Source organism: Motacilla alba, chromosome 11, assembly GCF_015832195.1.
Source record: "Motacilla alba alba isolate MOTALB_02 chromosome 11, Motacilla_alba_V1.0_pri, whole genome shotgun sequence".
Taxonomy (NCBI): domain Eukaryota; kingdom Metazoa; phylum Chordata; class Aves; order Passeriformes; family Motacillidae; genus Motacilla; species Motacilla alba.
This window is the reverse complement of record NC_052026.1, coordinates 10,331,352-10,344,792: the sequence shown is the minus strand read 5'-3', so window position 1 is coordinate 10,344,792 and position 13,441 is coordinate 10,331,352. Positions and strand designations below refer to the sequence as shown.

Here is a 13,441-nt window from a genome sequence, read left to right as displayed (position 1 = left end):
CCCCCCCCCCTTCCAACCTGGTATTTTATGATTCTAAGAGTCATAAAATCTTGTAATAAAGGCACAGACATTGGTTTGTATTTATTACATACTAATTTCCTAACTTTGCATGCACTACACCATCAGTTAAATGATGGATACACTCACTTAGAAAACCTAAATACTACAGTTGTTGACTCAACTTTATAATAAGACAACTATTCTATTAAAGAAGTACTGTTGATTGAATTTTGGCATATAAATTAAAGAAAGATATTGCTATATGGTTTGCTGAAAAAAGGGGTTTTTTTCAACAAAAGTCATTTAAAGAAACACCTCATAGTGAACAATTCAGACGTGGTTAATTTTGAAGATTGAAGGCTTCGTTTTGTTCACAGTCTCCAAAATAAGCCACACAGGGAACAGAAAGCTAGCATCTAAATGCTAAGTTGGCAGGCAACAATTAGCAAAATTCAGGGTCTGAAATGCTGGACAAGTTCAGACCAGAAACAGGGAGCACAATTGAAAAGAAAGGATAAATAGGCATTGGAGAAGACACCTCTTTGAAACCTAAATTCTCCCTTGTGGGAATTTTTTCTTATATCAAGTTTGGAAGTTTTTCTAAATGAGTGGTTCCCAAACTGTTTAGACCATTAGACTTCAAAGCATCATTGATATTTCTTTAAGAAGTTCTGCACATACAGTCCAACCGAATAAACTGGAGGCAGCAGAGCCACACTAACTGAAAGTTAGATGCATCTCATTCCTCAGTTTGGTTTTGATTTATCACTCTGCCAGTCACCAGTGGTCAGTGAACCAGAAATTCTCTGCTAGCTCAGAATCCAAAAAGCAGGAATTAGTTGGGATCTGTATTTCACAGTACTGATAACATTTCCAGTACTACCATAAGGGTAAAGAACCACAGCTAAAAGAAAGGCTACCCACATTTTATTCTTAAGAAATTTTGCACAATGTAAATAATGTTAGGGTATACTAAGAGGTAAAATACAAGAGACACTGATGTGCTGTGAAGGAAGGAAATTTCTGTTAAGACGTTTTCTTTGTGCCAAATCCAGGCAAATTTCATAATGCAAATCAACATTTTGCTTAAGAATACATTTGTTGAACAAACTTAAGCATTCCAACATTTTCATATAATGCCGTTTTAATAAAGCTATTCTGACTTATGAAAAGGCTAATACTTAATTTTCAGTTTTCATTTCTATTATTTGCATATACAGACCCTATTTCTCGTTAACTTTTCTCCTCACTTGCAATGTTCAGGTATAATTTTGTAGATCAGCACTACTCAAGTTAAAATGGAAATGCACAAAAATTATTTCTTAACTCTTCCTTGCACATTTGTTCAGGGAAAACTCTTGCCTGTCCTTTTTCCCCATACACTTACATTTCCAACTGGTCCGAGATTCTGAATAGTCCTGCTGCTACCTCTGCCTGTATTTTGAGAATGTGAAGTAGCACAGTAATAACAAATCTTTTCATAATAGTCTCTTCCCTTCTCCATGCTACTCTCAAATACAGGCTGGATTTCTGAAGGTGAAAAACAGAGGCTGGCACATAGAGGACCATGCCAGCTTTCAACCATTTCAACTCTTCTTTGCCCTACTTGCTCCTGTCTGCTGACAAAATATCCTAGACTTACACTACTGCATGCTTCTTCTGCCAAATTTAATAAATAAACAATTCCTACCAAGAGTACTAACTCACTCAGGAATGGCTTGGATTGGTTGTCTAAACAAAGGAAGAAGAGGGGCAGCCATACTGATCCACAACATACTAAAGCTGTGGCAGGCTGAGAGGAAAATGCAGACATGTTTAATGAACTGTGTGGTGACAATCAAAACTGAATCCATTAAATGGCCCAGTAAAGAAAAAGCATCAAATAACTTCTGATTGTATTTTTAAGTAAATATCTGTATATGATATCGTAATGTAATGACAAGAACATTATCAAAAAAGCCCACAGTAAATTTGAACAAGTGAAGGAACAGTAAAAAAAATGTAAAAATCTTTCATATAAAGAGATACAAGCACATAAAAAATAATCCTGATGTGGAAGTACAACTTGACAAAGAGAAGGATTGTTCTGAATGACTGCAATTTTAAAGACACACAGGAAAGTCTCCCTCCAACTGAAGATACTGCAGACACCTTAAAATCTAAACTCTCTTGTTTCCTTAGAGGATATGTCAAAGACAACAATAAATAAATTTCCCTTCCTTCAGAATGCCTACAAGGACTGGAGTCAAACAGTTTATAATTTAATACAGTGGTTTTGTATGTTGGAGTACTCTCAACCTGAAACTCAAAAATCTAGGCCACCCTTTCTGACACGTAGCCTGCATGTCTGTGTTAAAACCATCTGAGTGACAGCAGCTCAGTTGCATTAATAAGGGAGGCTGAGGGCAAGGAATTGACATTAAAAGAAAGCTGCCAGACCCACCTTTGTTCTTATTTGCTGGCTTAACATGCTGTATTACTTCCCCCTCTACAATAGAATTGCTTCAGCAGTAACTAGAATTCAAGAAGGGCTGAATGAAAAAAAAAAAAAAAAGAAAAAAAAAAAAGAACAATGTAGGATTTAAAAAACATATTCAAAAGGAGGATTTTAAAATAAAGTAATAGACAACTGCAAGAGCTTATGACCCACATTTGGCACTACACATGCCGCAATTGCCAATTAAACTAGTGACAAAGGCTTGATAGTCTCCATGCAGAGCTGAACTTCCATGTGAAATATGCCTCAAACCACTGCTAGTTGAGCTAATTCATTACATAAGAATTGCACTAAATTTTTACTTAGGAGTTTAGCTGAAAAAATACTACAGTTACTTAATAATTATGATAACCCTTAACTTTATCAGGCCCTCCATTTGGAAAGAACCATGATGAGGATCCCTACCCACGGCATTTATTCAGGAACCTTTTCTTTTTATTTCCATGACAAGTATTTTAAGCAAAACCATTTCCAGCTAGGAAAGTGCAAAAATAACCCCAGTACTGTTTAACTCAGAGTTCCTACCTTTCATACCAAGCAGACAAACTCTGAGCATCACAGCAGCAGAGAGATCATCTTTAACATGCATACCAGAACTGTTCCTCTAGAAAAAGTACAGTGATCTGTACCAAACCTCATGAAGCACTGGAACAGGCTCCTGAAGCCTGCCATTGGTAACAGATACTGTACTCTAATTTCTGTAGCTCCTCATTCCATTTCTCTTTTTGTGTTCTTTAAGTTGACATGTTAAGTGTTCTGCGCTTACAAGTCTTCAACAGCCTATTACAAAAAGACTGGAATTTGTTTGCATTACACACCCCGGGGATTAAAAAGGAGTTAATATATATCTATTCAGAACTATTGTGCAGAAAATAGCTGTGTTGTACAGGGCTTAGGCTGTGACCCGCTTAACTTTATTCATAGAATGCACAATCCATCACGTACAAAAACACAGAGGAAAATGTGAGGTGTTGGTAAGTACCGCTGTTAGCGAGAATTTCTGCTAATTATTACACCAAATAAGCACAGCCAACAGGCCGGAGCTGTGAGAGGGCATGTTGCAGGGCATTGAGCGCTGCCCGGGACGGAGATGAATCCATTACCCCGCGCCCTTGGCCAAACCCGCGGCCCCGCCGCCCGGAGCGCGCCGCGGGCCCGCGCGGTGCGGCAGCGCCACCCAGCGGCAACCGCGCCCGGCGGCGGCAGCGCCTGACAGACAGCGGGTCCTATACGCACTATATCCGCCAGGCTGCGGATGGTTTTTGTCATTGATTTCAGGAAAATAGTGTGTATTTGGGCGCACGGCACACCGCCGCCCGGCCCGGAGCGCCTGGCAGACAGCGGGTCTTACACGCACTATATCCGCCAGGCTGCGGATAGTTTTTGTCATTGATTTCAGGAAAATAGTGTGTATTTGGGCGCACGGCACACCGCCGCCCGGCCGGGAGCGCCTGGCAGAGACAGCGGGTCCTATACGCACTATATCCGGCAAGCTTCGGGTAGTTTTTGTCATTGATTTCAGGAAAATAGTGTATATTTGGGCGCACAGCCCAAAGCCGGCCCGGCCCCGTTCCGCGCACCGCGGGACAGCAGCGCCCCTCCGCGCCAGGGAAACCCGAGACAGCGGGGTCAGGGGGACATACTCTTCTTCCTTGATACCTGTGTTAGAAAAAGGATTGAAACTAGAGTAACTCCTGATCAGCATGTTAGAAATCTTAATCCAAAAAGATCCCAAACTAGGAGTTGCCTTGAAAAACACATGCAGATCATCTACTCCAAAACAGGCATTGTTTCTTAAGGATCCAGAGATGTGCTGCCCCCTGAAAGCCAGGGTCACACTCCTGTACTAGATTCCAGATCCCATCTGAAATTTAAATGCTGCATAATTTCCAATTCTTGATATTCAGGAAAGAAACAAGGAATATGGTTGAACTTTTAGACAGTGAAATGAGCCCAGTTGGGTTTATCTTCAGTGCAGTCCCCACTCAAAACATCTCAGCTCACATCCACTGGCATCAAGTCATCAACATTCTAGCTCTGTAGCCCACATCAATTTTACAGCCACAGAGGAATGCTCCTCAGAACAGCTATCACCTGCAAATTTTTTCCCCCAAAGAAAAACTCCTCCAAGAAGAGAACACATCACATTAAATTTCTGTCACATTCTCTTTGCAAAGCATATAATGCACATATTTGCAGAAATATAACATTTTTCCCTCTTGCAATATACCAGCCCTTTCCTCTATAGGAAGGATCCTATGCTTCTGATAATTTCCTTTTAAAATTATGTGTGAATCAAGCATGACCTATTTTAAGAAGTCCAGCGCAAAGAATACCAACTGTTCTACAATCATAATTTGCAGGCTCCCTCGAAAAACAAAACAAGCGCACATAAACAAATCATCCTGCACTTCAAGAACTCCAGAATCAATAAAATGGATTTACTCCTGTGAAACTGCTCAGCAGTGGAGAGGGCAGGAGGACTCTTTGCTTTCATCAACTCTTTCAGGCACAGCCACAGTACAACATTCTGTAGGACACAGTTCTCCAGACAGCTCCTATGTTGGAAAATTCAATGCAAAACTGAGATAAGGCAGAGTGATTCTGGGCTTCTCGTAACAGGTTAAAATCTACTTTGGTAGATTTGGTAGATTAATAACTAAATTAACCATTTAGTTATTATTCAATGACCAATTCTTATTTCTGAACTCAGTAATTGTTTTTGCATTATGGTAGGTATGGAGTGATACTGGCACCTGGAGATTTCACCAATAAAGTCTTGAAAATTGTCCTGTATGACAGTAGATCATGTATCTGTTTTACAGAGAAACGCTGCTAGTTATTAATAAAAAGTTGTCCTATAGAAAGGTGTACTATATCACACTGGGGTTTACCCACCTTACTGCAGAGACAGTCTCTTTTTCGCTGTCAAAATGCTTTTGCTATATGTAAATATTTAATGTTATTACCATCATTCACTCAGTGCTCATATTGTCTGTTCAAGCATCTATTACTGTCTGCTAGATACACTTGAGGATAACACTTATTCATGTCTGCTGCTCAGTCACATGCAGCCCCACTTCTCAAAGATTCTTCCAAGTTCCATGATTTATTAAACACAACACAAAGGCCTGTATCATTTGCAGGATTTTACTTGTGCAAGTGTAAGCACCAAATGCACCCAAAATGCTGCAGCAGTTTATGCCACACCAAGACTGAAGTTTTATCCAGGGCTCTGTAAGCAATTGAAATCACAGAAAGAAATTCTACATTTCCTGAACTCTCAGGTAAGAACTACAGATCTTAATAGAAGGATACTGAGTGCATTGTAGTTCACTTAATTCTCTGAAAGGAACTAAACATCAGTGGTCAGTTTCACACCTAGTTGTAGTTGCATGCAGCCCAATTTTTTTGTATTTACCTAAATTCATATCCGTGCATGTAAAATAACAAAATATATATATACATATATATATATATATATATATATATATAAAACATATGTAATACAAGATTTTATCACCAATATTAGCCCTTTATATACCTTCTATTAAAGCATTAAAGAAATCAGCTTTCTAAGTCACAGAAGTCCTGTTAAGATAGACAAGAAGAATCACCAGAGTCCTCAAGCAGGACAGTCTCTCTAGCAGTTGTTTTGCTTCAAATCTCAGTTTTAGTTTAGAAAAAATAGTTTTTAATTTGATTTTTGTTTGTTTATTTTGTTAGGAAACAGTAAGCATCACAAACAGACCATGCTAAAAAGTACAAGACTGCACAATTATTCCTTCTATCCCAGTGGACCCTGACACTTTATATGACAAGATCTGTTCATCAATGAGGCTAAAAGGAAATGAAAATGTTGGATTCAAAAGATCAGCCTTTCACTTAACATCCTTAATGTAAATTAGGGTTAAATGTGAATAAAATTAATATTTAATCACTTCAAAAACTTCTATTCCTTTCTTCTCTTTAAACACTAAAACTTAATTATAAAATAATGTAAAACAAGTGTAAATTTAAAAGAATCATTTTGAAGATTTGCATTAATAGTTCAAGACCTATTGACACGGATGAAAAGAATGGGAATCCCAACATTGTGTTGCTTTAAAGCACAGTGTGATTCTATTCCTTGCCAAGAGACAGCAGGAGCCCAGGCACAGGGGAGTGCTGTGGTAGCACAGAAGGGAGGATTGGGATGGAGAGGCATTGCAGGAGCAGCACAGCAAGGCTGACCTCTGCCAAAAAGTGAAGTGCAGCTACAGGAGTGGGGAGTGTTGGGGAGAAGGAAAGAAACCCAGTGTTTGAACTGCTACAGCAGGGCCTCAAGAGACTGCTTCACATATCACCATGGAATAAAAGGTTCCTATCACACAGAAGCACAATCCAATATTTAGTTATGATGCAGCATGATACACAGAAAACAATCCAAAATCGGGGGAAAAAAGCTTCTGACAACAGCACAATACCTCTTCAAAGTATTGCAGCTCTTATGCAATCTAACCTGCAGCCCTCCCAAACTTTCATTCACAAGTTGAATCCTATGGGCCTTACAGTTTTTCGTAGTGCTTACTATCGCACAGTCTATATATACGGTTTAAAAAAAGATATAAAAGCTCAGACTTTGATAATTTGTGTATCCATGAAAGATAATTTGGCTGTAAAGAACCAAAGAGGCTCATTCCACTGTTTGTCTATGCAAACTTTGAACTAAACTCAGGTAAAAAGTTCTTTCCACAAAAAGTAGTGAATTTCAAAAACCCTGATGTGTTTCCCATTTCCTTCTTGAACATAATTGAAGCACTTTGTCACTTGCAAACAATGTGCATAAATGAAAGATGAGAGTGAGATTCATGGTAAGCACCAATCACACAGGGTAAGTATCTGAATGTTGAAAACCCAAATCCAAGAACTTCTTTCAGATCAGCTTTTGACTACTCCAAGTTGACAACTTTACCTTAATGGCTTACACCCTATAACTTCCCCAGGTACCTGCTAAACTTCTTTTGACTAGAATTCTCTTAAGTTTTAACCAATCTCAAAAAATTCTCAGCTTCCATGAGAAAGTACGTTTCATAAAATTGGTTATGTAAGTCACTTTGTGAATTCTAATCTTAACACCATTCAACAAAAATACAGCAGATCATTTTTAAAGCATACCACTAATGGACACCACTGCTCAATCTCATGAACATAAGGCAACTTGGCCTTCTAAAGGGAAAACTCGGACCCAGCTGGGTTTTATGGTTAACTGTTCCAAATACAGACAAGTTCTCCCTGCAACAAGCACAGGTGGTCATTTCATTTCTGTCCCACTCAAGTCAAAGATGAGAGAGAGATGGTTTTAGCAGACAGCACCAAGATAAGAGGAAATTGATTATTTGCCAAGTATTTTTCTCAGTAGAAAAAACCCACCACTCTGCCAAAATTATGAAGACATTAAACTTGAGCATCACATTGCTGCTACTTTGTTAAATCCCTTTTCCTAGCTATTTAACTTCTGCTAGTTAAACTTCAAATAAAAGAAAATGGTTTTATTTCCCCTCAAATAATGTTTTCGCACTCCTTTCTGCAATCATTTTCTTTACATGGACTTTGTTGACTGTACTCTACCACACGACATTTTAAAACCTGAATCCCAATCAGGGCTACCCTCATTAAAAATGTGACCTTTCACCTTCAATGAAGCACTACTAACATAAATTACATTTTGTTGTAGCCCAAAGGTGATAGAGATGAGAGCAGGATAAACAAGGTATAATACAAAAGCCAGTTAGGTCAGCCTTTCATTACAGCCCTTTCAAAAGCTATTAATCTCCCTTGTAGTCAGAAGGCTGCAAATAACTACTTCTTCTAACCTACACTGTACTCAAAAGTAGCCATAAGGACAGGTCATGCAAGATGCAAATAATTCTTGGTCCTCATAAAACACTTCAGTTGGTATTAGGAGAACATCCTGGTATGTCACTTTGAATCTCACTAATCAGAGGAAATTCAAAAATATAAATCTGGTCAAAATATACTACAAAAAACAGATATAAATTAATAATGTTGAATTTAAAGCAGCTATAAAATAGTTCTTTGGATTTTAAAATGTGAATAGAAAATGCTATTCATCAAGTTCAGCTTAATTTGTGTTTCAAGTCAGGGTCCACCTTAAAAATAACAAAAAAAAGAAAAGTAGGCATTACTATCTTTCAAAGAACATGGCACAAGCCAAGTACAAGCCAGTCCTTAAGAAATACCATGACAGATTTTAGTAGTAGGCAACGATGACTTTGTCTACCTGGATCCTTCTTTTGGTACTTCATGGCCAATTACAGTAAAAGTTGCTCAACAGGATACACACATAAGAAAATTCCTGTCACAGAGCAGATGCAAATTTAATTACTTTAAGTTAAACCTTCCATCTTGTCTAGAGGTCCTTCAAAAATGCAACTGTAAACAAGCACTACATTGCAATCAGGTGTCAAGAGCTTATTTGATCTCTTACAAAATATGTCACAAATCACTGGCAGAAAGTGGGTCGAGAGGGAGAACAAAGGAAAAAACTGTCAATGGACTAGGTAGCTCATGTGAGCGTGCCTATTAGCGCACTGGATCTTTCTGCTCCTGTCTAATGCTGTCCATATAAAACCTTCTTAGTTTGACAGTGTTCTGTTATCCTGCATTTGATGTAATTTTTCTGTAGTAAGCAAAAAAGAAAAAAAAATCTGTGAAAAGAACTGATAGAGTAACCAGAGAAAACATTGAGGATATCAAAATTATTTATTCTGCTAAGATATCAATTTTGTGCTATTCTTCATGTGTGATATGTTACAGAACTTCTAGAAAGCTCTGCATTTTTGAGAAAATAATCACATAAAAGCTGGAAGTAAATTACTTTACATTGCAATAGGGTTACAGATGGCCCCAAATAAGTAACACATGAGACATTCTTTCAAGGAAGAAAGTCACAGCTTTGTACAACTGGCCAGAAGAAAAGCATGTGTATGCTATGCACACATTTCACCTTCTCTGAAACACCAAGTACTTTAGGGGAACTAGAGTTAAAATCCCAGACAGCTCTCTGCAGTCCTCTGGTGGTCCTGAAATGCTGGCAGGTCACTGCTCAGGAATCCCTGCTCTACAATGTAGCTCAGAATGGAGAGTGTTTAAATGGCAAAGTATTGGTAACGTTAAGGAATTTATGGATACACAGCTATGAGGACATAAGTCTCATGGTAGGAAGACTTGGTAGGTATGTTATTTAGTAGAAGAACACCTCAGATGTACTTAAATGCATGGACTCTTTCTGTACACACTCAGTTTAAACCATTTACCACAGAGTTAAAACTGTAATTAAAGAATCCATTAAAATTCACAAGCGAACATGCCAACATCTCAGATTTCCTCTGAGTTCTGTGGAGTTTAACAGCAGGTGACCTGTGTCACTTCAGCAGCAAAGACTCGCTGGTCTGCACAGCCCAGCTTGTCTGCTCTAAAGAACATTTTGGGGGTGTGGGAGTAACTAACCCAAAATACATCGGGCTACAACAGCCATGGGTATGTCCCTTGTAAAACCACCCAGAGCCACTGGGCAAGATCAGTCCAGCTTTAGGACACATAAGCCTTGTCTAACTTTTATACTCTTACAAGTTGGTCTAATACATTATTGCCTTTACAAATCAAATTTTTCTCGACACAGCAAGGAAAACACCAGAATTTAAATACTGCTGTCAGAAACAAAATTTCATATTCTCTGACTCAAACAGTCTTTAATTGTACATAACATTTACTGGAGATTTTGCTTAAGTGCCTATTTATTCAGAAAAAAAAAACCAAACAGAGAAACCCCTCAATTATGGTTGCTCCATTTTACAGTGCTTTTTCATGAAACCAAAGTATATCCTTATTACCTGTAATACAACAAATTTTTCAAAAATAGTATCTTGAAGAGTCAGTTTAGAGAAGCCCTACTAAGTCTGACAAATCAGGCCAAGGAGTTCCCCTTTCATACAATCAAAATTACTCAAAACGGAGGCGGGGGGAATATTTTCCTCTTATACTTACAAAATCAAACCTTTCTACATTGATCTAAGCCAAAAAAAGCAGATAAAGAGCAAGAGTAGCTAGGAAGCTGCCTGCATTGGGCAAGGCCTGACTTTGCTTATTATACAGGCTGCTATTTTTGCTATTTAATCAGAGCTGCATGTCATATTTATCAGATTGGTAAATTCAGTTAATTCAGTTTAATACATGTGTCTCACATACAATTTTCCTTGCTACTGAGCAAAGAAACCAACTGGTTTTTTTCCAACCCAGTTCTCCTTATTAGCAGAATATCCCCCATCAAAAATGAACTTGAATAGCTGACACTCTCACTTATTTTAAGAAAAATTTCCTCTTGGTTCAAATCCCACCCCCCCAAAAAAGAGCTTTAAGTCTAAACTACTTTATTTATATATTAGATAACAGACTAGTTGCAATCATTTTGCTTAGAATTGACTTTTTTTAAATCCCCCAGATGACTCTAACGTCACATTTATGAACAAAAATGCACTAGATCTATTTATCTCATTCCAATAAAATTTAAACAGTGCAACACATTATTCATCTATCCATATTATAAACTGTTGTGTACATTAAGTGGATAATATTATTAACACTAATGTTTCTGTAGGCTATTCATTAAATAAATGGCAAACACAGTAATTCCATCTATTACACATGGAGCTCAATAACAGCTGTAAATGAGAAAATTGCAGTAGACATACTGAGTAATAATCAGAACTAAAACGACAACTGTAACAATATATCCATTGTGTAATTGTTCTGATTATAGAAACACAGACTAATCTGTAATTTTTCATCACTGATAAACATTGGTAACCAGCCAGAATTTAAATTATATTTTATCCAGTTACTAAAACACAAAATGTGCTTGATATATTAATTTAACCAGATACAAGTATTTTGTTTACTATGATACAGAAATATGTGCAGCTTGACATCAAATCACCTTACCTGCCTAAAAACTACAGCTAGCAAAATGCACTATACCTTTCCACATGTGTAGATACAAACATGACATACAGAGTTTTGCCAGCATAATGTCATAAAGCCGTACTGCCTTGTCAGTAAAAGTTCTCTAAGGCTTCTTGTTAATATTTACAGGCACCACATAATCCCAGTTTAGAGCCTGCAAGAGCAACTGATCATGTCAGAAAAGAGACTGAGGTAACTTTCTAGTCTGAGAGCTTTGGTGATGGTAATTAAAAATCTTAGTATTTTTACTACTTTTCATGGAATAATGCCTAGAAATTATCTGTCGAAGCACAAAAGAATCATGTGGCATGCTACAAACACAATTGACTAACACTGTAAAGTTACCCAAGAAGAGTCTGGATCATTACTAAGAAAAAATGCAATCAAAGGCGTCATATTTGGGATATGAGGCACTACATCACCTGATACAAAATTGCTTCAGTCAAACACCTGGCATGATCTTCTGCAAAGAGTGCAATTTATTAAAAGGGAAAGACTCAATGTGGCAAACACCAGGGGTTATCAGAGAAGGGCTCCTTAGGAAAATGCCAGCTCTCTTCTATTTTCTGCCTATGTGCCACACAAACTTGCCAGCACGTGATGGACGAGGTTGAGGTGTGGCCCACCTTCCTGATACTGACCAGATGGGGAAGATGCTGCAATTGGCATAAAGCCCAAGGAGAAAGAAATCTGTGGGGACATGGGGAGAGACAAACATATTTGACAAGAGCAAGACAAGAGCTCTCCTCCCGACATCATCCATAGGGATCCTTCATTCCCCTTTGCTTACATTGTCCCTGCATATGCATAGGATGACTGAATATATTATGCACGGGAATTAATCACACAACTGGCACTGTCAAGAAGTCACTGAGCTTTTATTATGTATGCAAAGTTCTGCCATTTTGCACACACAGATGAAATTTGGAATTCTCAAAGAATTTCAAAACTAAATTAGAGAGGAGAGATTAGCCTAGAGCCACAAAAGTAGAGAAGATTCCGCATGCAAAGGAGATTTTCTAAGAATAATAAATCCATTCTAAGCAGTCCAGATTATTTCAGCCAGGTACCTCTCTAAAGGACTCAATGGCCAAGGCCCAGCAGGTCACATGTTCTTCACAACTATTTGTTTGGATTTTTCTTCATTTTTATTATTTGTACCTATGCTAACACTCCATGCTTTAAAAAAAACTTCCATTTTTTTTCCTCAGTATCAACTCTCCCTCATTACGCCTCACAAAACAAGACTTAGCAGATGCCCAAGTGAAAAATAACTTGGCTTTAAAAAAAATTTGATGTACTTACATTCCTAAACAGCAAATGACACATGTAAATTCACTTATATTCAGAGTACACAACAGTCACTCATTACATTTCAGTCAAATAAATGCTAGAATATTACACAGGAATCCACTAGATGTCTGGCTTTGTAACTCACTTTTTATTGATTATCATTCAGCTCTGTGGTACTTTCCTCCTTATCTAATCTTCCTCCCAAAGTACTACATTTCCTTAGTATTTCATCATCTTTCAGCAAGTCTCTCTGTCTCGAGTTATTTTGTTCCTTCATTGCTCATTGCTCACCTTCACCACTGACTTCATTCTCTAATAATTCTGGATTAGGAATTGAATTAGGATTAGGAACTGGATTATATCCTCCTCTTTACTTAAATCCCTTGGAATAAAAATATTTAAAATAAAACAATATCAAATCCCCCACTGGTTATGAAACAAACAAACAAAGATGATAAATAAATGGGCTTGTTAATGCAAGTTTCTAAAAACTCTTTAATCACAAATGCAGGTAAAATCATGGGCAGTTAGGTATGAGCCAATGTAATACTGAATTCTGTAAACACTTGAAAATTGAAAGAGGAAAGTTCTGTAAAGCAATAAGCTTTTACTTTATAACTAGCTACT

At 37.7% G+C, this 13,441-nt stretch overlaps 1 protein-coding gene across 5 annotated transcripts in view; it reads right to left on the bottom strand.

Moving 5' to 3' along the window:
• The window catches only part of FTO (FTO alpha-ketoglutarate dependent dioxygenase), a 225,163-nt gene that overhangs the window by 195,691 nt on the left and 16,031 nt on the right, over positions 1–13,441 (bottom strand). The window contains exon 1 of one of the 5 annotated variants that reach the window (XM_038148554.1): positions 2,444–2,485. The exons of the other annotated variants lie outside the window; for them this stretch is intronic. Within the exon in view, the coding sequence (XP_038004482.1) occupies positions 2,444–2,470 (27 nt within the window). The 5' untranslated portion in view covers positions 2,471–2,485. Of the gene's footprint in view, positions 1–2,443; positions 2,486–13,441 lie in introns of those variants that run through there. 5 annotated transcript variants of the gene reach the window in all.